Genomic DNA, 22,806 nt, shown 5'->3' with positions numbered 1-22,806 from the left:
GCCTAATTAGTTCGCATGATAATTTTTGTAACATTCGGATGTGAACAAAATTTCACTAGTAAAATTTTGAAGGTGCGGGGACGAGGGAAGGAAAACAGCCAAAAAATGTTTTAATCGAAAATATTTAAATCAATTTCATGCGTACACTGAACAAAAAACGGTGAACGGTGTTTATGTTGGAAAGGCGCTCGCGTTACTATATTAATAGAGAAGGATCCTGGAATTTTTTTGACTCAAAAAAAATAAGTTGTTTACGGTTAAAGAAAGTCTAGTACCTCATAACAAGTCACTTCCATTTGCAAGCAAGTAAACCTCATATTTTCATGAAAACGTAACTTGAGAAAGTATCATTCGTAATTGGTTCATATTTCAATTGCAAATTGCAGACGAGCACGAACTAGGATTGGTAATATTATATTTAAAAATTAAATTGCAACAATTCTATTCTAGGTGACTATAGCAGTTGGTTATGATACGTCGCTGATTTCATCAGCCGTCATTTAGGCCAAAACCATTTTAGCGGCAATTGATTTTTCTTTGAGAAATAATAAGTGCAACACTGGCGATTTCAACTTTTTGGCCCAGATGGTTAATCTTTCTAGCAAGCAACAATTGCATGCATTGGGGTGCAAGCGTCCAGCGATTGCGTAGATCGAGTTGATTCCCGGTGGCGAAAACAACGTTTTGGTTTGAATTGCTCAGCAAACGATTATCACATCAAACGTCAGTTTTCATTTTACATCTAAATTTAACAAGTGAAAAAAAAACAGATTAGCACCGAATTATACTAGCAGTACCATGTTTGACATGCAATGCAAATAAAGAGTGAAATGATAAAATAAAATGCTTCTATCTGTTCGATTGGCATCGGAAAGTAAACACTTCCAGCTGAATTGACTAAAATTTGTTAGAATTGAAAATTAACTTTGGTACAGATATACTTATAGAAAAATTTGCAAGCGCCAATGAAAAGGGTAGCCTTTGACCTGTTATAGTTTTAGAGCAAACTCAAACTAAGTAGAGAAAAGCGCCGACAAAAAAACGAATTCCGTTGAATTCCAGACCATGTAAGGTAGGAAACTTCACTGATTTTTCCCGAATTTGTTGTATTTGTACATGTTAAGAAACTGAAAGACATTCGAATCTTTCGGAACTGTACAAGTCTAATAGCTGGGTCCCTGAACTATAGATCAATCCCTTACAGAAAATTCATGTGCCTTAAATCGTTGAAAACAGCTTCTGCATTTGTAATTTTTTGTGTTTTTCATTTGATTGGCTGGACCCATCTTTCATACTTGTACCCGGAACTGGCTTTTGTCACATTAATCTGTTAGAGCCATTGGAGCAATGATAACGTTGCATCCCTTTTTGACATGAAAGAGGACGTTTTCCTTGAGTAGCGATGTCTTTTCTTTCAGACTCGCTTTTTCCAGTAGCAGTTGTTCGTGTTTTCGCTTCAGCTCTTTGATTTGGTCCTCGAACGCCTGTATCTTCGCTATCTTCTTCTGTCGGCATTTTGTGGCCGCTATTCTATTTCTCAGCCTCTTCCTCTCCCTCTTCATACACTCCTGGTCTTCTAGATTTATCGATGACGTCAATGTAGATCCGTCACTGCCTCTTCCAGAAGAGAAACCAACCTACATGATCAAATTGCACAATTAATAACAAGCAAGTAGCACAGAAAGTTCCGACCGGTCTTAAAAACACAAAACTTTTCTTTCAAATTAGCTCGTTTTTTTTCTGCGTGGTATGATAAAAGGATCTTAACGAAAAATTAGAGCTTAGGTATTTTGCACAGTATTAGTAAAAAACGCAAATTACAAAACAATTTTTACAGAAAAATGACTAGAAAAACAAAAAAAATCAAATTTTTTTTATTTATTGTAGAATTTTTGATTCCAAAAATCGCCAAAATACTCAAAAAACTAACTTTCTTCGAGTAAAACTAAGTTTTTATGGCTTAAATTAGGCTAGTGTAAGCCATTAAAATAAGATATTGCAAGCTTATTTATTCGCTGGAATTAAGACGAAAAATCAAAAATTTTAAACCGTTTTTTCTCGACACTTTTTCAAAAAGTTTAATGCCGTTCGAATTGCGACTGAAAGGACTTTAATATGATATCTCACTCAACTCTCTCCGATGATTATTTGTGGTAGCTGATTTTGCGTGGAAACCAAAAAACTAAAACACACCTGAACACTAAGTGCCTCCCCATGGTCGGAGCAAAAAACTAAAGCACACCCGAATACAAATTTCGCCATATTTTTTAAATGGTCGGAACAAAAACATGCTGAAAACGCCACCCAGAAAAATTAAAAAAAAATTAATAAAAGAATAGACACAGAGGCGAAGCAGAGCTTTGCACCACTTGCAATACAATACAAACAAAGCATCTAAGCTAATGAGCATAAAATGAAGCAAAATAAAATTTCGAAAAAAAACTATATCCACCATATATTAACATTATCTTCCATAAGTTTCACATTGTCGTCGCAATTTGTCATGAATAAATATCGCTAAAAATATGTCAACAAGGACAAATGAAGCTTAAATACGCATCACAGCAAAGTTTTACGAAGTTTCACCTTAAAAACACTCAAGCAGACAGTCATTAAGCCGGACAAAATGTTTTCATCAATGAAAACTTGGAACTAGAAAACTAAATCCAAGTCCACCTCAACTAACACACACAAGCTTTAAAAATCATTAGCTCGCCGAACAGCGCAGAAAGTAAGTTGTAACAAATCGAGCTAGTAAAATTACAACCAACATAAAAATCAATTTGAATTACAGGCATTTTAAATGTACGCATTCATAAAATTTGTCTGTTAGCCGACAAGAATAAAAGTTTGTAGACGAAAACTAACTTAGCGCATCTCGTGAACAAAGTTATTTACGGGAAAAACTCTAGTATCTAGTTGCAATAAAATTGCTTATTGCAATGGTAATTAATACTGAGGTAAAGTAGAGATTCGCATCACATCTGTTACATCACAAACATGGCATGGCGAGCCAGCAGTTAGAAAATGAGATGAAACCAACCGAACCAAAAAAATCGCCAAATTAAAAAACCTTTCCACCAAAAAACGAAGAAAAAAAAACAAACACAAAATCGGAAAATAAAGTAAAACAGAGGCGAAGCTGCGCTTTGCAACCACTTGCGAGAACACCACCAAAAAGCAGCTCTATAAAGTGCAATAACAAAAAATAGAAATAAGCCTCGAATTAACAAAAACTCGGCTAGGTTTAGGATTTGATCTGCGTCTTACTACAATCAAGAGATTTTAAGTCTCGCGTACTATGCACTCAGCCACGCAAGCTTAACAATCGACAAAAACTAGTCATGATTAAAGCAGCTAAAGCTGCTAATAAATTGCCAATGCCATTCAGCAAAATTGGCACCAAATACAAATAGACTGAATTTTGCAAGTAATAATTTGGATCAAAACAAACTGAATGCATCCGCACTTATTTTCAAGAAATCGCAAAGCATTAAGCCACATTATGTATACATAACGAAATTCAAAAAATTACGAGATATATTGAGTTGGAAAATATCTGAAAGGTAATTTTCATTATTGAAACAAATCACTTCTTTCGGTTCGTTTGATGAATTAAAAAAGCATCAACTGTGTGAACTCATTACTAATCGAATGCCAAAGCCCATGCAATGTAAAAGATCTAGAGGTGCACTTACGATACAAAACAAACATAGCATGACAAACTAGCAGTTAAAGAATGAGAATAAAGCCGCTAATTTAAAAATGTTTTAGAATGTCGAAAAATTCTAGATCTACCAAAAATTTGGGAAAAAAAGCGGTTAAAAGCCGACAATTTTTGAGCAGACACCCGTTGAGCCCAAAAAAATTTTGGAGAGAAAAACTATTAAAAAAATAAGTTACCCCCTCAAAAGACTCACAGGCATAAGAAACTTGTTTCGCTCAACCAACGATGCTATCTGACTATATGCCCTTAATGCTCTTTAAATTTCAATAACAATTAATGCTTGACATTTTTGATGAAATCAAATCAATTTGAGAAAACTGGATCAATAGATGAACTTTGTAATCCGCCGAGAAATCTGAAAAATAAAACCAACTTTTGAAATTAGACATCGATCAACTTTTTCAGCACCTTTTTGGTTTCTTGGATGGAGAGCGCAATTTGTCTTCCTTTTAGCGAATGAAGTAGTAGTTTTGCAACTGTTTTTTCACGCACGAGGGAATTAATTCACTATAAGAGGGCCTCCCGGAACATAGTGAAATAATCTCATGAGGGTGTAAATAAACAGTTGCGAAAATGCTTCAGTCAAGGAAAAACTTGTGTTCATGTTTGTTTTTCATATGCTAAAACAGTTGTTCTCTCACTTTTAAACATGTTTTCAAACTACCTCTACAGCTAATTTGCGAACGTGCAAAAAGATTTTTTCCACGTCGATTGAAGGCGCGCTGCAGATCAAATAGTTTTGCTCATACAACAAATTTCACCCTGTCATGAATTGCTTATTAACGAGTTGACTAACTTGAGTTGAGCTCAAGATGTGTACATATAATTAAGTACGTTTATAAATGCATTAATATGTACGAAGTCACTTCTATAGTTAAAAGAGCCTTTTAAGACTATTCCCGGAGGAAAACATCACGACTTATGTCAGAGTCTTCACTGCGTTCAAAGACTCTTAAAAACTAATATTGACAGAGACGCTAAGCTGTGCTTCGCAAACACTAGCCATGTAACGACAAAAGCAGCTCAAAAAAGTTAAATCAGAAAAAAATCTAGGTAAGGCTCGATATAGTTAATTTTCGTTAAAAATCGTATTCGAAAGGCGACTGAGAGTCTCACGTTCTCGCATCCATGCCACTGATGATTGGCTAACACTAGCCACCAATGATGCAGCAATAGATCCGAATAAATTGCCAATGCCATGCAGCAAAATGCCACCAACTATAAGCGAATTAGTGCAAAGTGCAGCGTTGAAACCCAACCAGTAAATTATGAGTCTGACGTCCTTCCATATGTGCCTGAGTCGCTTATCAATTGGCAAACACTAGCCACAATAAAGCAGAGAACAGATGCTATGAAATTTCAATGCTACTGATCGTGATTATAGTAAAATGAACACTTTGATCTGCGAGTTGAATTGGAGAAAAAGTAGAACCATACTAACACAATACGCTTCCTAGTGTAAGAAGAACGAGTATTTGAAGCGCAAACATGCTTAAAATACATCTGTTGAATGACGAAAGTGCAGAGTTCAAAAAAACGATCAGCGGTTTTGTTGATTAAATTGAAGAACCAGTCTATGCTTCGATGTGATAACCCTTGCCTATCGCGAGCAAAATTATTACATACGTGAAAATTTCGTGCATATTAATGGGCTGACTTAAATTCCGTGCTGAAAAAACTCAATAACCTCCACCGAACTGCGCGTAAGAAATGGCATCCATAACTTAGAAAAAAATTAAACCTTCAACAAGAGTTCGTGTTGAGGCAAAATAAGTCGAAAAAATAAACAAACGGACGATAGTAAACATGCGAGCTGGCATGAGTCTACGAAATGTCGCTACTTCGAATTATTTTAAATTAGGTTTGATACGTATAGCTGAGGAAGGAAAGCTTAAGCTTAAATGAAAATGAAGGTGATGAAACTGAAGTTATGATTTAAGAAAAAATTGGGTGGATAAGAGTTTATGGTTCTGTTGCACGAGAAGTAGTTTGCTTTCAGTGTGTAGGTGGTCTATGGAGCTCATCTTTGTGAACTGTGTTCTGAATGAGTTTTATATGATCAGAGAGGACTTGCTTGCAACGTGGGACCAAACTGGACATGATTATTCGATTAGTGTTCTGATTAAGGCTTTGAGCGTCACAAGCATCATTACCTTTGATAGTCCTTAGTTTGTCCCGGAAAGAGTTTTCAGGACCGATATCCTGCGCGCGGCTTTCATGGCGTTTGTTTACAAAGCTCGTTTAACTATTTGTTGTGGGTGAAGTTCATTCGTTTTTTCTACAAACTTTACCCACAGATCAATATCAGCATGAGCTGACCAAAAAAACCCTTAAAATTGTCCCAAAACGTATATCAAAGAAACTTCTTGAAACCTAATCAACTTCACCATTGCGTGAATATATCAAAATGATTTTCAAAAATAAGGTAAATTGGCCAAACCATAAAATCAGCGCTGTGGTAACTAAGCCGACAAATATAAGCGGACGAACGATACACCGACGATTGTTTTTCATGCGAAAATTTTCAGTAAAAAAACAGATCCTCGCCGGATTTGAACCCTGGTACTTCGGAATGCTTGGACTCTACCTCCAGGCTTAACGTGCAGCACCATATCCAGAGTAGAAATGCATGAAGCAAGCTATCAAATGATTCTGCTAGACAAGTTATAGTTCTTTGTTTTAATAATTCTCCTACCTGTGTAGGCAGTGAATCGTCATCATCTCCTTCGTACTCGTCGTCTAGACTGTAGTCTGAGTTGTTATCATCCTGGTAGTCACTCTTCGAAAAAATTTGCGAGTGAGTCCTGCTTGAACTGCTCGCTGTAGAAATGTCCCTGCCAACAAAAGAGTTTTGATGAACGAAAAAGATACATTAATACATATTTTTCAGATTGTAAAGTTTAAGTTGAAATTTCAATTTACCTGAATTTTGCTGTGGCGGATAAGCTTTGAGCAGTCGTCGAGTGTACCCTGGGAGTGCTTCCCAGTAAAACTGTTGCTGCTAACTGGCTGTTCATATCCGAGCTTCTATCAACGCTCGATTGTGGCTGTGGATTTACTATTGCAACTGGATATGGTGATCCGAAAGCACTGTGCACGGAGTTCATCAAATCTGTGCTAGATACGTTCATCCTAGAGGCAGGTCTAACAACTGGAGTTGGATTTGCTGTGGTCGAAAACAAACTAGATACATTAGCTGCAGTCAGATTGGAGCTAGGTAAAATAATAGCAGACGTCGCTCCCGTCAAGGGAAGTTTGACTGTTTTGATAGAATTTATCGTTCGTAGCAATTCCGCTGCGGCAGAGGATGTGATTTGTAATCCACCTGCAGTTACACTGGGGTCACTCAACGGTAAACTAGTTGAGGGCTCTGTTCTGCTTTTCATGTTTGCCTCCATATTTTGTAACAACTCTTTGCAGAATTCTTCTTTATCGGAGGTTAGGCTTTTGCTGTTACTAACAAGCTGAGGCGGAGTTGACGCTGTCGACAAGCTAACAACGTTATTCATATTCAGAAACAGCTTTTCCATATCTGGAGTGGCAACACCAATTTTTTGCATGTCCTCAGCTGTTAATACGCAAGGAGTTAAAGCCAGTGGTTGCCCCAGAGGTGTGACAACACCGGTGATATTGACAGAGGGCAATTCGGGTAAAAATGATGGCGGAGTCTTTCGCTTTTCGCGTTGTAGATCAAGCGAAAACTTGCTTTTATCAATTTTGTCGCCCATGCCAGAACCCTACAATACAAGCAGTTTTAGCAGAGTCTAATATTCACATGTTAAATTTTGAGCAACTATTTCTTGTAATCAGCCGTAAAACTTTCAAGTCTTTCCCGTCCTAGACTGGAGGGCAGGGGGGTCTATTATGGAAAAACCCTAACTCATGTTGAGTACATTCTAAAAAATCTAACATAAAAAATACACTCATGTCGAGTATAATATAAAACAAGGATAGCCAGTTGCTGCGCAAGTAGCACAGAATGTTCCGACCATATTCATAAAAACTAATTAAAAGTTCTTCATATGGTACCATGATGGTCCCTCGAAAAACAACTATGATAGACGGGTCCCGCATGCATTTCGCATGTTATAAATTTGAAAACTAATTTTTGTATAAACTATTCATTTCAAAAATCTTGCAAAATATGTTCAGTCAGATTGCGTTTCTTACTAAACATATTTTGCAAGATTTTGGAAATGAATAGTTTATACACAAATTAGTTTTCAAATTTATAACATGCGAAATGCATTTCTTATATTAACTTTGAAAACTAATTTGTGAAAATATTATTAATTTCAAAAATTTCGCGAATTTAGTTGAGACAGAAAGTGTTCAGATTAAAAATTGTAATTACTATTAAATTTATATCAAGAAAAATGCTCGCTTCAACTTATATTTAGGTTCTGCCTATTTCAGTAACTTTATACGCGTGTGTATAATTTTTATCATCACCACGTACAAAAAACTACACTCATTTGAAGAACTTAATAACTTGAAGGGTTCTACTATGATAGAGTGGTCCCTTGAAAATAACCAGGTCCTTTGAGAATAAGATACCTAGCTCTCAAATCCTATAATGATTATGATTTCGTCGTTCAGAAAGATGTCGCAGTATTGTAACATTCGCCCGGTAGTACATATCGACAGAAAATAGAGCTAAGCTATAAAACGACTGGCCAGCGTCTAAACAGAGCTCTACATGCTTTTCACCGTCTCTACCAAAGCCAGTTCTTTTGGTGGTCTTTCTAATATCGGGTCGACAAAAACGTTACTGCTTTCGGCTTCGGTCAAAACATTCAGATTAACTTAGTTACATGCAGAAATAGTGAGCTCATGGCTGGGTCTGTATCCCCAGACCACGAGGTGACTCCTAAAATCTGGGCTACTACTACTGATTATATTACTATTGTTTTTATTCAGTAGATAAAAATCATCATTTCCATCGAAGATGGATCAACCCTTTCCCCCAACTCCTAGCTTCTCATCCTTGCAAAAGGAAATCAGATGTTAATTAAATTCAATTCAAGACATAACCATGAAGCTAAAAGTTTATATAAAAGAGGTTCAGTTCATCTCCTGAGACCCCTCCGGATTCCTGAATCCGGGGAAATAACGTTCTTATCTTCCTTCCGGAAGGCTGTCTTCTACCCTTCACCGTTGTTGCAAACGGTCTTGCAACTATTGTAGCGACACAATAGTTGCAACTCGGAGCGGTCTCTGCTAACTTTGCATTTTTGTAACATTCGCCCGGAAGATACATATCGACGGATAACAAAACTAAGTCTTAAGACGACTGGCTAGCGTCTAAACAGAGCTTTGCATGTTTTTCACCGTCTCTACCAAGCCAGTACTTTTCGGTGGTCTTTCTTACATCAGGCTGACAAAAACGTTACTGTTCTCCGGCTTCGACCAGAACGCTCAAATTAACTGAATTACATGCAAAATTAGTGAGCTCATGGCTGGGTCTCTGTATCCCCAGACCACGAGGTCATTCCTAAAAACAGGGCTACTACTTATTATATTACTATTGTTTTTGTTCAGTAGATAAAAATCATCATCTCCATCGAAGATGGATCAACCCTTTCCCCCAACTCCTAGCACCTCATCCTTGTCAAAACTAATTAAGATCTTAATTAAATTCAAGTCAGGACATGACGGATGCTAAAATTCAATATAAGTTCATAAAAGTCCACGTCCCGAGACCCTTCCGGATTCTTGAATCCGGTGAATCAAGCTTCTTAATATCCAGTTCACAATAACTCGGAAGGCTGGGTTTTACCCTTCACCGTTGCTCGCAACGGCCTTGCAACTATTGTAACAGCACAATAGTTGCAACTCGGAACGTCCTCTGCTGTTCGGTAGTTCGTTGTTGTTTTTTAGTCTCGATTTCGTACTGTTCGTAATCGCAGATAAAAGTTGTTCTGTTTCTTTCTGCTATTTTAGCTAAAATGGCCGTCTCTGACGTTTCTCAGAAATATGACGTCATAATTCGAATTTTTAAAAATTAGAATTCCAGAATCTTCTAGCCTTCACCGTTTGGTTAATCGTTCAAATAACGTCCTTATCCGTTCTAAATCGCCAATTCGGAAGGCTTGCTGCTAAAATACCGAATTCTGCAGAGACTGCATTTTGGCCATTCTGGTCGAATGTCACATACTCCCCGGACAGTCCGGTCAATGTCCTCTTTGAATCGCGCAATGTTCTAAATGGTTACAGTGTCATCGAACAGAATTTACAAAATGCACGAAATTACTTTTACCTACGTCACATCGACTCACTGCAGAATATAAATGGCATCATACTACATCACTATAGCCTTCAAATTCTTTCATTAATCTGCACATTGAGGATATGACTTAAGATAAAACATATTTTCTGACTTCCAGTGTCAATATCCCGATTGAAACTTTTTCTCCTAGATTTAAAAGGTGTTGGCTTGCAGGACAGTCCTGCCAACCAACAAGCTAAAATTATCCTACTATGCTCCTTCCCTTCGGAAATCTTGCTTGTTTATTGTCCTGAATATTAAAACTCCTCAAGAAGTTACTCCAGTTTTTCATGTCACCACAAAGTGATCAGTCTTCCTAAGTGATTAAAAACAATCATGCAGGCTGGAATATTTAAATATACTCTTCCCTCAAGCCTTTCTAAATAAATAATAAGTGAGTGTCTCTAAAGCCACTTCAACTAAAACCAAAATGCAAATTTATAAATGCAACAATTTCCAAACTCAACTTAAATGTTTCAGTTTTCAATTACAACTTGGTTGCTTGGTTTCTCACTTGAGTTTTTCACACACATAAAACAATTTTGAGTTTTAACTTTTCTTCATCATCCCTTTGTTCTCTTCTTTTTTCGTCGTTTAGAAGTTCTAAAACTTCTAAATTCTTCTAATTTTCTTTCTTGTTGCCTCTTGTTTTCTCGACCATTCATCAATGCTCCATTTCCTCCTCCTGTGACGCTGACTCTGCACTCTCGGTCTCCGTGTCTTGTAGCACGTCATTGACTATCCTGACGCTGTTGGAAGCCGTCCTCCAACACTTCTGCTCTTCCACCCTCTGTTTACAGCAAGGTAGGGGATCCACGTTTGATTCTCTGTTTCTACAGAAGCTGTTGTGGAGACACAACGCCACGTTTCTTTCCAAATCTTCTTTCAGCATCTCTGCCTTCTCATTTCCACTACGCTCGCTCGTCCTGGAAATTCTTTTCACAGCGGTGGTCACTGCATTCCGATGGGTCACGAAAGCTCGCTTGAAAGCTCCTGCCCCAATGTCCAGCTGATATTCACTGTACACTCTGCCATGTTTCGACATATGCTTTTTCGCATACTCGTACAACCATGCAGTCATGTTAGCTCTGAACCATGGCATCAATCGTTTTCTTGCCCATATCTTCTTCACTTCCATCGGAATGTTTAGAACTTTGCACATTGTCTCAAAAAGATCTAAATCTTTTAGACAATCTAATTTCTGCAATTGTTCTCTCGTCGGTGCCTCCTGTCTATTAGTTTCTCTCACATGGGCTTCCAGCCATCGTATCGCCATCATAACTCCCACTATCACTATTGTTATGGGCTGTGATGAATCTGGTAAACCCATGGAGAGCAGCTCTCCAGAGTCCCAGATCAACACCAGATTACTACGCTTGGGATACCACCAGGTCTGCAGCAAGCAGTGGCAAGGAAACTCGTCATGTGTCAACATGATGCTCCTCCAATTCCGTTTTCCCGAAGCTTCCAGCAATGGCTCCACTTCCATCATCACTCGGTGGATCTCATCATTCTCATCTACTGCATTGTAATCTGTGACAGTTGATCCTCTCTGTTTCTGTTTTTCAAAGTCACTGAAGTTCCCGCTCACATATCCCATGAACTTCTTTCCTAGTATTGACTCCAACTCCTCTTTGGTTCTTTCTGGAACTGCTGAGAACATCTTACACAGTAACTCGTAAGACTTTTCAGACATCCTCGCTAACCTCACACACTTCGGCACTGAGAAGGCTTGATCCACAATCGTTCTTGTACTCTTCACGTCCACAGCTACGAAATGTACAGGATATCTGCTCTTGCACATTGGAGCCAACGTTGAACCCACCAAATATCGTGCTCCTGATGGTCTACAATAAGTTTCACTGTGTCTGATGTTCATCTCCGTTTCGATTGCTTCCCTCCATTTTCCTATATACTTCTGCTCAGTCTGCAGAACTCCTGGGAATACCTCTACGCTGATGGCTGTGACCATCTCATGTTTCTGTTCTAGATTCAATAGTGACTCTAAAGAACCAAACATGCTGTAGAATCCTAGTGCTGTCACTAGATTCACATCGGTTCCTCCATGGCAATCTGCTATCAGTTCCGTTTCCGTTCTTGCTTTCATCACTACATTTCCAAACAATACCGTCAACTGCTTGTGTTGTTTCTCCAGGGTTTTCACACAGTCTAGACTTCCACAAACGTGACCCTCTAGTCCACAGACTTCCGCCAGACAGCTACCAGGTTTGACCCAGTCTTCTGGTCCCCAGCCAGGCAACTCCACTCCATCTTCTCCGTTGCTCTTAGAGGCTGTTGTCATCACATTATATATGATGTTGAGGTCACGCAGGTTACAGTCCACATTCAGTTCCCTCTGTATGTCCTGTGTCGCCCGTAATATTGAGTCAGCGTTGGGACTAGGACACCACGATGGCTTCATCAATTCCCACACTGCCATCAAGCTCGTTCTCAGTAATTCATCTGAGAATCCCAACCTAAATTCCACTCTCTTGTCGGATTTTGGTACTGAAGGTGCAGTCACCTCTTCTTCCAAGACCAATCCCAATTTGGCCTGTGGATTGTTAACGCTCTTAGTCGTCACAATTCTGGACGTCCAGAATCTTAGTAACACCGCCTGCTCATAATCAAAGAAGCAATCACGTATGTCTTCACTCAGGAAAGGATTGTATGCCATCCCTATAATCCCGGATACATAGCTATATGACTTCTTCTTGATCGGTCCACAGTATTCACTGGATTTCGGCAATGCTCCCATAGATTCTTTAGTGAGCCTCAACTCCTTGTTTGAGAATCTCCTGATCTCGTCTATCTTTTTCATGGGTTCCAATTCTTCAGGTTCTTTCATGTTCACCCTCATCGGTTTACTTTGCTGCATATCCAGCATTGCTAGTAAGAACATGGCTTTCGTTCGCTCATCGCCTTCCTTCAACATTTTAACACAAGTGCTTAATGCAGGTACTGAGATCTGCTCTATCAGGAATCGAATGAAACAGAGAGCGTCTCTCCGCTTTGCACACGCTACTGCTGCTCCCTCCTGGACTATCAGATCCCTCAGATTCGTCATAAGGAAAACTTTTTCCTCCTTTGATCTCTTCCTTTCTTCTGAATCATATTCTTCGCGAGTCAGTCCCATCATGCACCAGGCGAGCCTGAGTTGTAATTCCGTCCTTACGTAAGGTACTGCCACGAGAGCATGTATTCTTGGCGTAGTCCTCATTTCCTCTTCGAAATACCTCAATACTACTGCTTTCCATGGAAGGCTCACCAACTGCTCGATCGTCTCCGCCTGTATGTCAGACGACGCCAAAGTTCCGTACGCCTTCTGCTTGAGGGTGGTGCCTTGCAACATTGTTTCCAGATAACCCTCCATGGCTTTTTCCTCTTCCAGGGCCATTACATGCCCTCTAGCCGAGTTTCGGTATTCCAACATCTCCATGTATCCACCGGTGGGTTCATCTATCGACACTGTCTCAGACACTGTCAGTCTGTTGTATTCCACTGGTGTTAGTTGTCCTGCAACACTTCCCTTTCCATGATTCATGGGAGATGGCTTGAAGTCCCTCATTTTACTCTCTCCACATTGACTGAGTATTTCCATTTCTAAAGTCGCTCCAGTCAGAGTGCGGTCACTCCTTTTGGATTTATAACCAGTTGACTTTAACCCCGCCATGAGAATGGGTGGCACCATCGCTATATCAGTTAATATTCTATCTGTGCCAGACAATTGGTAATCACCTTGCCCCAAATCCATGACTTCCTCAACTCGTTTTCTTTTCGCAGAGTTACCAGCTTTCATCGATATTTCCGAATCCACTTTCGTCTTTCCAATCCTCCTCGGCATCACTCTGCTGCCTAACTTCATTTTCATCGCATTGATTTTATCAATCACCATTTTCGATCGCATCGTTCCTCTCCTCATGGTTCAATCTGACATCCTGCAACGGTCTTGCATTCACAGGTCCCATTGTGTTATTGGAGGGCAGTCCTTCCAAGTCAGCAAATCTTAAGGCTGTCGTGGAGCTGAAATTTATGCTAGCGGCTATCAACCAGTCTACGCCGGTTATTGAGTATAATCTGCTGACGGATAGCGTCGCTCCATTTAGCATCCTCCTTGCATCTTCGATGAAGCTTACTTTCTGCAGGTCCAGCTTCATCAGTTCTTCTTTGTATATGTGCCAGGGAGACGGCATGGGTCTAGACCATAACAATGAGCCTCTGTTCGGTCTCTCTTCTCGACTGCTACTCGTTGTCTCCGATCTAGTGTCTGATCTGGACGTGCCTGCTACTCCTTCGTTTGGTTGGTTGACGGGTCCTATCCTTCTCCTAGGATGAATTGTCCTCCTCGTCGGTGCTTCTCCCAACCGATCCTGCACGTCAGTTCTTCGACCTGATTCGCTGGAGCTTTGTTGCCGGTAATTTATTGCGGCTGGGACTGTACCCAAACGCGTTTCCAGGTTAGGAGGCACAAAGGTAGTGATCACCGTATCATTCACCGTTCCCTCTTCCTTCAGTACTCCTGTGTCAGAGAGTTCTGCTTCTAACTCGTCCAACCGTTCTTGGAAGACTCGATTCAACCAAGCTTGTCCCTCGATTGTGTCAAAGTGGATGCCATCCGAAGTCAGTCTGGCTTGCTCCATGGCTCTCAATTCGTGTTCAATGTCCATAAGGATCATTCTTCCGGCATTTCGATTTGCTAGGTTTCTTATGATGTTGTTCCATCTCATGACTCCCTCGTTGTGCCTTCTTCCTGATGCTGTTAGGTTTCTTGCGTTCATTGGCACCGTGCAAACGGTCAGTACCGCGCAACTGAACTTCTGCCAGAGAGTGGTGAACAAACACACCATCATTGATTCCCACTGTGCTTCCTGCTCGTCTGATTCTCTGGAGATATCATTCGTCCCAACTAAAATCATCACACTGGGTATCCTCCCGGGATTCATCAGCTCCACCATCCGGTATACTTGGGCAATTGTCGCGCCTCCAAAGGCCATCACCGTGGTGACCCATGAGGTCCTCAAATTCGTTAGCACTCGGACTAAGCTGTCTCCCAATATCAGGTGAGATGTCCCGAGTGGTGGTTGCTGCAGGTTCACAGCCGGGCTCCAGGTAGCTCGATTGAAGCAGGCTCTCGGATCTGTCTCCGGAACTCCCGTGAAATTATACTTTAATTGATTATTCTTCTGCACGTCCATTACACGAGACACTTTCTTCGCTGGCATCTTCCTTACTTTTCTCTCTGTGATCTTCGAACTCCCCCTGAGTGGCGTCACGTCACTTATCCCTTGTCTGATTATTGTCTGGGAGAGTTGTACTCTGCCCGTATCGTCAATCGCTCCATAGGGTGCAGTCACCCCGGAACCTGGTGCATTCTTGTTAGCGACCAATCGTCCAGCGGTCTCTATCAGTTTTCTCACTGTCTGTTCTACGACGGGATCACCCAAGGTGTCACTAGGATCCGGGATTGTTACTCGGTTCGTCTCTGCTGGAAGCCGTGTCTCCGTTGTTTGACTCATTTCTCGAGGTGTCAAGAGCTCCATCGGGGACTGCCCACGAGGAATATCCCTTGCAGGTATCACTTTCTCAATGGACGTCGTCAACGCCACCTGCTCCGATCGCTCTTTGTATTCCTGCCTTAAGCGTTCGATCTCTTGACCCTGCTTTTTGTTGCAGTCTTCAAACAACTTTCTCCACATGTCCCGGTCTTCCTCCATCGCCAGCATGGTCTTCGTCATATCGTCTAACTCCTTCTTCGTACTTCTCAACTGATCGTTCATCTCGTCCAGATCTTGTATGGTTTGGTTCGTCTGAACCTTCTGTGTTACTTTCGCCCCTTTTGGTGGCACAGCTACTCTCAGTGGTGAACCAGACGAGGTCGCCTCGCTGTTCATCTCCTGATGCATTCTCGTCAGCCCAGGTTTGGGCTTGGAGGGCATTGGCATCTCACCTGGTTGGTAAGTCCTAGAACTTCCCAACCCAGGCTCATTCGCCAAGTCACTCCCTGAGAGAGCCCCGTTTCTCCACCTCATCACTCTCATGTTCGGGCGGTCTAGTACTCCTCTTTCTCCATATGCTGCCATCAACAGGACTTCCGTGGGGCGGTCCCCACGGTTGTCGTGCCCCAAGATGTTAATCAGGGCGGTCAGCAACATGACCACCTCTGGGTCCTCCAGAGCGAAGTCTCGTTCGATCAGCCGACGATAGATCGCATCTACCATCGGTCCTACATATGCCTCTGCCAGGTCCATCAATTCATCCAGGTTGAAATTGTCCATACTGTTCTTTCCAAGTTTGATTTGATTTCGATTTCAAGTTTTGACTCAAGTGAGCAATTAAATGATCAATCAGGATCTAGAAAAGAAATCACGAATGTCACACTTGTCAATTTCACCTCAACATACATCGTTAAAATCTGCTTAAAGACAGTTCAGATAAAAAGATATTTATCCTAAAATTTATTAAAATCAATTGGTTTCTAAAATTTTGGAATTCGACCTAAGATTGGACAGTCCAAACTTTGGATCTATTCCCAAGATCGTCATCTAGTTTTTCATGGTCACTAACCCCTACTTGCCCATGATCTTAATAACCTAACACATAACATAACATAACACACATATCACATATTACGTGCAACTTGGTCTTTGGCCTAACACCCTCTCGCTCATCACTCAGCCTATACTTAAGTAATATTTCTTATGCAGATACACTTGTATGCTCGTATCAGAGAATATCACGTGTACAAGCGCGTACAATTCCCGAGGATGCAGTCTTCCTCTATTTGGATCGTACACTGGAAGCGAAAGCTCCTTCACGTCCATTTCCACAAGGAAGTCCCTCAGCCTCGTCAAAGACAAGACTAGGTTTTCTGGGTCCACGTGCTGCTTCTCTGTCGCCCTCGTTACCAAGAAGCATAAGTACTTTCCCGGTATCTGCGACACCGCCGGGGTAAGGCTGCTACGCCCTCTATCCCTGGTCTTTGCTTCCAAAGGAATTCCACGTTTTTGTATTCCCTCTTAAAATCTGCCGCTAGCGCCGTCCTAAAACTCATGTCTGCGGTGATTGCTATCGCACATGTTCTGTTTGTGAGTATGAAATCACTATCTGTTAGTACTATGTTACTCGAATATTCATTTGGTAAATTAAAATATGACTCAACTACCCTGCCTATGTCAGGTTTCTCAGGTTCTTCACCTGTTTCTGCTTCTAAGTTTCCTGTTTCTCTTGCTATTCTCAATTTTTTTATTATCAAGTTTTCAGTGTGGGTAAGTCCTACCCCCACTCCCCGGACAAAAATATCCATCGGCGTCCCCGTCGATCGCATACCGGGTATTAAGTCAAGATTAGAAGCTGGAATGAGAAGTTGTCCTTCCTGGGCAGCCCAGGAAGGATCATCTCGTTCGGTCTTAATGTATTTCGCGCTTTCGCGATCTACGTCTTGAATCGTAACGCTGGTCTTTTCAGGGTCTGATGTCATTTCGTTCAGCCACTCTAAGACACGCAGGTTCGTCAGGTCTTGTTCATTTGACTGCTGTTGCTCATCGTCGAACTCCACCTCGGGTTTCGACCAGTCGTCAACCCACTCATCGTTGTGATCATCGACTATGTCAATGTCCTGTGACACTGTTATTTCCTCTAAACCCACTACTTCCTCCACTATTTTCTTTAGATCTATCCTATCCACTACAAAGTCGTCACCGTAAGGATTGTATTTCTTTCTTAGTCTCGTCCCGTCTTTCTGACGAGTCTGCATCGTGAACGGAAGATCTGGTTCCATGTTCTTGGGAACCTCTGTCTGTTCGGAATCCTGCCAATCTTCCTCTGCGTAGGGCAAGGTTTCATCGTCCGCTTCGATCTGTTCGTTTGGATCCAGGTCCAATGGTGTATCCGTACCTTCCTCTACGACTTCGTTTCCATCGTTCTTCTCCCTGGTGCCTTTTTCATTGACCTCACAAGCAGGATCCATCATTAGATAATCCCCTTCTTCCATGTCTGCAGGTATACACCAGTCTTCTGTCGATGGATTGTGTGGCTTGATGTTCTCGTAGTGGGCGGCTCGGCCAGTACTCAGTCTATAAAAGCGTCCCTCTTGGTGCACCTCTGTAATCATGAAGGGTCCCCTCCACTTCTTCAGAAGCTTTTTTGTCCCTTTCGGTGGTATAACGTTCTGAAATACCCATACGTAGTCTCCCACCGAGTAAGCCTTTGCACCAGCTGCTTTCTTGTCGAATCTTTTCCTCTGCCTTGCCTGTGCCTGCTGAGTGTTTCGTCTACACAAGTCGTTCAACTCCTGTTGGCGTCTGATCACATCCCTCACGTAGACCTGTGGGGATGTTTTCTTTCCCTCATACTCTGGGTAGAAGAATGTCAAGGGTAAAGATTTCTCGTGTCCCGTCAGCATCATGTGTGGACTGACTCCAGTGGTGGAGTGTTGCGTGCTATTATAAGCTCCCATCACCTGTGGAAGGTATCTGTCCCAATCGGTCATGTACCTGGAACAATATACCCTCAGCATCGACACTAACGTCCTATTCTGTCTTTCCACTAAGCCATTCGTCTGAGGGTGATATGTCGTGGAGTGAGCCTGAGCGACTTGTGACCGTCTCATAAGCTCTTTCGTAAGCTCGCCTACGAAAGCCGTTCCATTGTCCGATTGAAACGTCATTGGACAACCATGTCTTGCTATCCACGTATTGATCAGGTGGTCGCATGTCTCTTCCGCCGAGGCAGTTATGCAGGGCACGGCCTCTGCATACTTCGTGAAGTGATCTATCATGACCAAGACTTGGTTGTAACCGCTGTCTGTCATGCATATCTTCTGGTGATCTATCTGCACCACCTCGTTGAATTCAGACGACTCAATTGATTGTAAAGGAAATCGCAACTTCCTAGGATCCTTGACCTGTTGGCATGACAGACATGCTGTCACCCATTTCTCGCATGCCTTTTTCATCCCAGGCCACTCAAAGCGCTTCAGGATCCTCTGATACACTTTGTCGATCCCTTGATGGCCCATCTGATCATGCGACCTGAATAATAGTTCTGTCTGATAGAGTTGCGGCAACACTATCGCGTTATATTTGTATAAGACCTTGTCTTCTTCTCTTCTCCTGCAAGCCACGATCCCGTCCTTGTTCAGATATAATCTCCCCTCCTTCTGCATGAAGTATTGTCTCAGGATCCTATAGCTGTCTTCTTCCAGGTCACCTTTGTCAGGTGTACCGTTTTCTATCCACCTTTTTAGGTTGCTTGTCATGCGATCATTTCTCTGCGCCCTTAGAAGGTCCGAGAGTCTGTATCTCGCCTTCAAGTACGTCTTCATGACTCTCATCTGACTGTTCAGCTCGTTGGGCTGATGTGTGTCTTCTTCCATCTTAACGCACCAAATCTTCGCCAACGGTTGTGTTTCTTGTTGAAACGGCTGAAGATCAGTCCTGACTACCTCTTTCTGCGGCAACAGGCTTATCGAACGTTTCGATACCGCTATCGTTTCTAAGTCATCCGCTGCGTTGTCAAAGACTCTTTCGCTTGGTATTAGGTAGCGATCACTGTCAGGATCCTGGTACACCTCTCTGTCCAGGTCTCTCGCCCGAGTTTCCACTAGTAGCGTGTGTATCGCCAGTTCTGACAGTTCGGATCCCGAAGTCGAATTCCTGTCGGAATAGGTGTCCATTCCTGAGTTTCGGGATTCATCATCCGTCGAAGGTGTCGTGCTGGAGACTGCACGCTCTTCCAGATCATGTCTGTACCTTCTTCGCATCCATCTGAACTCCCCGGACAAAACCTTGTTCTCTAGGTCCTGTTTCTCATCAGGAATTTTCTCGTCTATCTCGGACTCCCCGGACAAATTCACTTGTCCCGGGTGTTGATCTTGTGATTGCCGGTTTTTCTCCTCATCCTTCTCCCCGGACAAATAGTCTTGCAGCAGATTTTGTTCTACCTCTTCACCCTCTTTTTCCCGGTCTACAAAGGTGACGGTTTTCTTTCGCTTGCTGCTCCCCTGTTCTTTCCGTCCGTAAGAAGTACTGGTTAAAATCTCTTGGGGTATTGAGGATACTAGTTGCTGAACTATTGTCCTACAATCCCTCTTGTTCTCTTCGTGCTGTTGTCTGGACGGCATGATCTTCACTTTCTTACTGACTGTTAGCGATGCCACTGCTGCTGTCCACTCGGGGTCATCTCTGGTCACTTCTCTTTCTAACAATCCACCCAGCATCCGCATTACTTGTGGTGTGACTTGCACCGTTTTATCCAATAATGAGAGGCTGTTTATATTCATGCGAGAGAGTTCTTGCTGGACCAGGTTCGAGCGCAGCAACAAATCTAAGGGGACTGGATCCTCCTTGGACAGGATCTTTATCTCAGCTGCTTTCTCTACAGGTAACTCAGGATGCCCTGGAATTGGATGTCCAGACTTATCCAACCATCTCGTTAAGGGAAGCGCTTCATAAGTTTCTTTGTCCAGAAACGAGAATCCCTCCTTTACTTCCGCCTGATTGGCCTGCTTCTGCTCCAATCTTTCATAGAACTCAGTTTTCTTGCTGAGACTGTCAGCATTCTGATGTTTATCACGCATCCTATGTTCGATTATCATATGGTAGCCATCCAATCTGACTATCCATCTACCAATATAACTCTGATCCATCGAGTAGGTCTTCAACCAGGATAACGCTCTGTTGTCCACGCGTAACTTGAAGGGAGCGCTCCCCAAGTATGCACGGTACTTTTCCACGAAGGTGACTACTGCAAACATTTCTGCTTTCGGTGCGCCATATTTCATCTCTGTGTCACTCAAGACCTTGCTGCCGTATGCAATGGGACGGAGGACTGTTCTTCCGTTCCATTCTTGCTCTTGATGCAATATTCCTGAGATGGCCACCACCGATGCGTCTGTGTCAAGAACATACATGCCCTTTTCTGTAGGCATGCCCAGCACTGGCGCTTCGCACAGTTCCCGCTTTATGTTCTCGAAAGCAACTTGTGCCTCATCGTTCCATTCGAACTTTTTCCCTTTGTTGCGCATCAGCTTCTGCATCGGGTACACCTTGTCCGCGTATCCTTTTATGAATTCTCGGTAGTAATTGGCAAACCCTAGGAAGCTCATGAGCTGTGTGTCCGTTCTAGGAGCTTTCCATGTCAGCACAGCCTCTACTGCTTCTGGATCTGGCCTCACACCATGCCGGTCCACCATTCTTCCCAGGTACTTGATCGAATCCCTAAGGATTTCACATTTCGATGGTTTGCATTTCAAGCCTGCTCTTTTCATACATCCGAAGACCTCATCGAGTCGATCAATGTGATCCTCCAGGGTTGGTGTCGCTATGACTACGTCGTCCACGTAGCACATCAAGAGATTCCCGTACTTTTTGGTCACTCCTGTCAAAGCCTGAGCCATCAGCCTTTGAAAGGTTGCTGTTGCATTGCACAAGCCGAAGGGCATCCTCTTCCACTGGTACAACCCCAATTCGCACGCGAATCCTGTTTTCTCCCTGTCCTTCTTTCGCAGAGGAACCTGCCAGAAGGCAGAACCCAAGTCCAATGTGGTGAAGAACTTTGCATCACCAAGTTTGGATAGGCTCTCGTCTATTCGCGGTATCGGGTACGCATCTTTAATCGTTACCGCGTTCAAGTAACGAAAGTCGCAACAAAATCTAAGCTGCCCCCCTTTCTTTTTCGCCATTACTACTCCGCAAGCCCATGGTGATTTCGAGGGTTCTATCATGTCGTATTCAAGCAACATTTCTATTTCCGCTCGGCACGCTTCCGATTTATGTGGCGTCATTCGCCTTGCACCTTCCCTATGGGGAACGGCGCCCTCTTCTAGTTCGATTTCGTGTTCGACGAAATTACAGCAACCGATGTCCGCCTTATGTTTTGAAAATACTTCGGCGTTCCAATCTAGGAGGTCCCGCAATTTTTCAAAATCTCCCTCACCTATTTTTCCTTTTAAATGTTCTATTTCTGGCAAAACCGGTTTGTCAGAATCTAGTTCATATGACGAGGGGGGTTCCGGAAAATTCGAGCAGCTTGATAAGCCGTCGTCCGTTTCGGATTTCATTGAAAACAATTTACGAATAGATTTTAATTCATTAATTCTCTTTAAGATTTTATCTTTATTTGCATGATAAGGACAGTCTTTCACACTATATTTCTTCAAGTTTTGTGTCTCTTCATAGTCGGTCCTCATCGGCAATGCGTAACCAAGCTTCTTTCCACGCTGGATTGAAACCGTGGTGTCCAGTGTGTTCAACAACACACTGACACACAGTCCGTTTCGCGTTACCGAGAAGCTCCGGCCTAAAATCACCGAACTCTGACTATTTGGATTCGGTACTAAGCAAACCTGTTTGCTATCACTTAACGAATTTAAATTTCTCATTCTAAAAATCGCTACTACAGCTTGTCCTGGTTGTAACTTTACTTTTCTATCCAAAAAAACTGGTACCTTATTTTCATCTGTTATTATCCTATTAATGGGTCTCTTAACATACTTTCGGTCCGGGTTTCTAATCCGTATTAGACCGTTGTTTAAGTCAATCATCACGTCAAAGTTCCTGACAAAATCTCTGCCCAAGATGAATTGGTCGGCGTCGTCCAGATTCTCTACCACCAGGAAGCTCATCCAAAGGTTCCGTCCTCCCATGTGAAGGACCGTCACCGGTGTTCTTCCGGCTACGTAGATAGCTCCTCGATTTGCAGCGGCTAGTCGGAGATTCGTAGGAATCAAATCTTCCCGCGTGAAGCCCATTCTCTCCCAGGTTTTTATCGGCATCACACTCACCACCGCGCCTGTGTCCAGAAGCCCTGTGAC

The 22,806-nt window shown here is 42.3% G+C and overlaps 2 protein-coding genes across 6 annotated transcripts in view; one reads left to right on the top strand and one right to left on the bottom strand.

Moving 5' to 3' along the window:
• LOC134842445 (guanine nucleotide exchange factor VAV3-like) overlaps positions 1–22,806 on the top strand; it is a 593,770-nt gene that overhangs the window by 322,659 nt on the left and 248,305 nt on the right. The window lies entirely within an intron of this gene.
• On the bottom strand, positions 333–7,495 carry LOC134842498 (transcription factor Jra-like). The gene is made up of 3 exons (XM_063858870.1): positions 6,650–7,495; positions 6,423–6,561; positions 333–1,637 (listed from the first exon to the last, which is right to left on the bottom strand). The coding sequence occupies exons 1-3, from the start codon at positions 7,453–7,455 to the stop codon at positions 1,323–1,325; spliced, it is 1,260 nt and encodes a 419-aa protein (XP_063714940.1). The 5' UTR covers positions 7,456–7,495; the 3' UTR covers positions 333–1,322.

The sequence above is a fragment of the Symsagittifera roscoffensis genome, chromosome 1, assembly GCF_963678635.1.
Source record: "Symsagittifera roscoffensis chromosome 1, txSymRosc1.1, whole genome shotgun sequence".
Taxonomy (NCBI): domain Eukaryota; kingdom Metazoa; phylum Xenacoelomorpha; order Acoela; family Convolutidae; genus Symsagittifera; species Symsagittifera roscoffensis.
Note: the sequence above shows the minus strand (reverse complement) of the source record. Positions and strands in the feature narration are given on the sequence as shown.

Excerpts from the sequence above, each read along its gene's own strand:
- LOC134842498 (XM_063858870.1), bottom strand. The coding sequence starts at position 7,455 with ATGGGCGACAAAATTGATAAAAGCAAGTTTTCGCTTGATCTACAACGC. Across the intron at positions 6,562-6,649 it reads TCCGCCACAGCAAAATTCAG|GGACATTTCTACAGCGAGCA; the intron begins GTAAATTGAAAT and ends TTTTGTTGGCAG. Across the intron at positions 1,638-6,422 it reads ACGATTCACTGCCTACACAG|GTTGGTTTCTCTTCTGGAAG; the intron begins GTAGGAGAATTA and ends TTGATCATGTAG.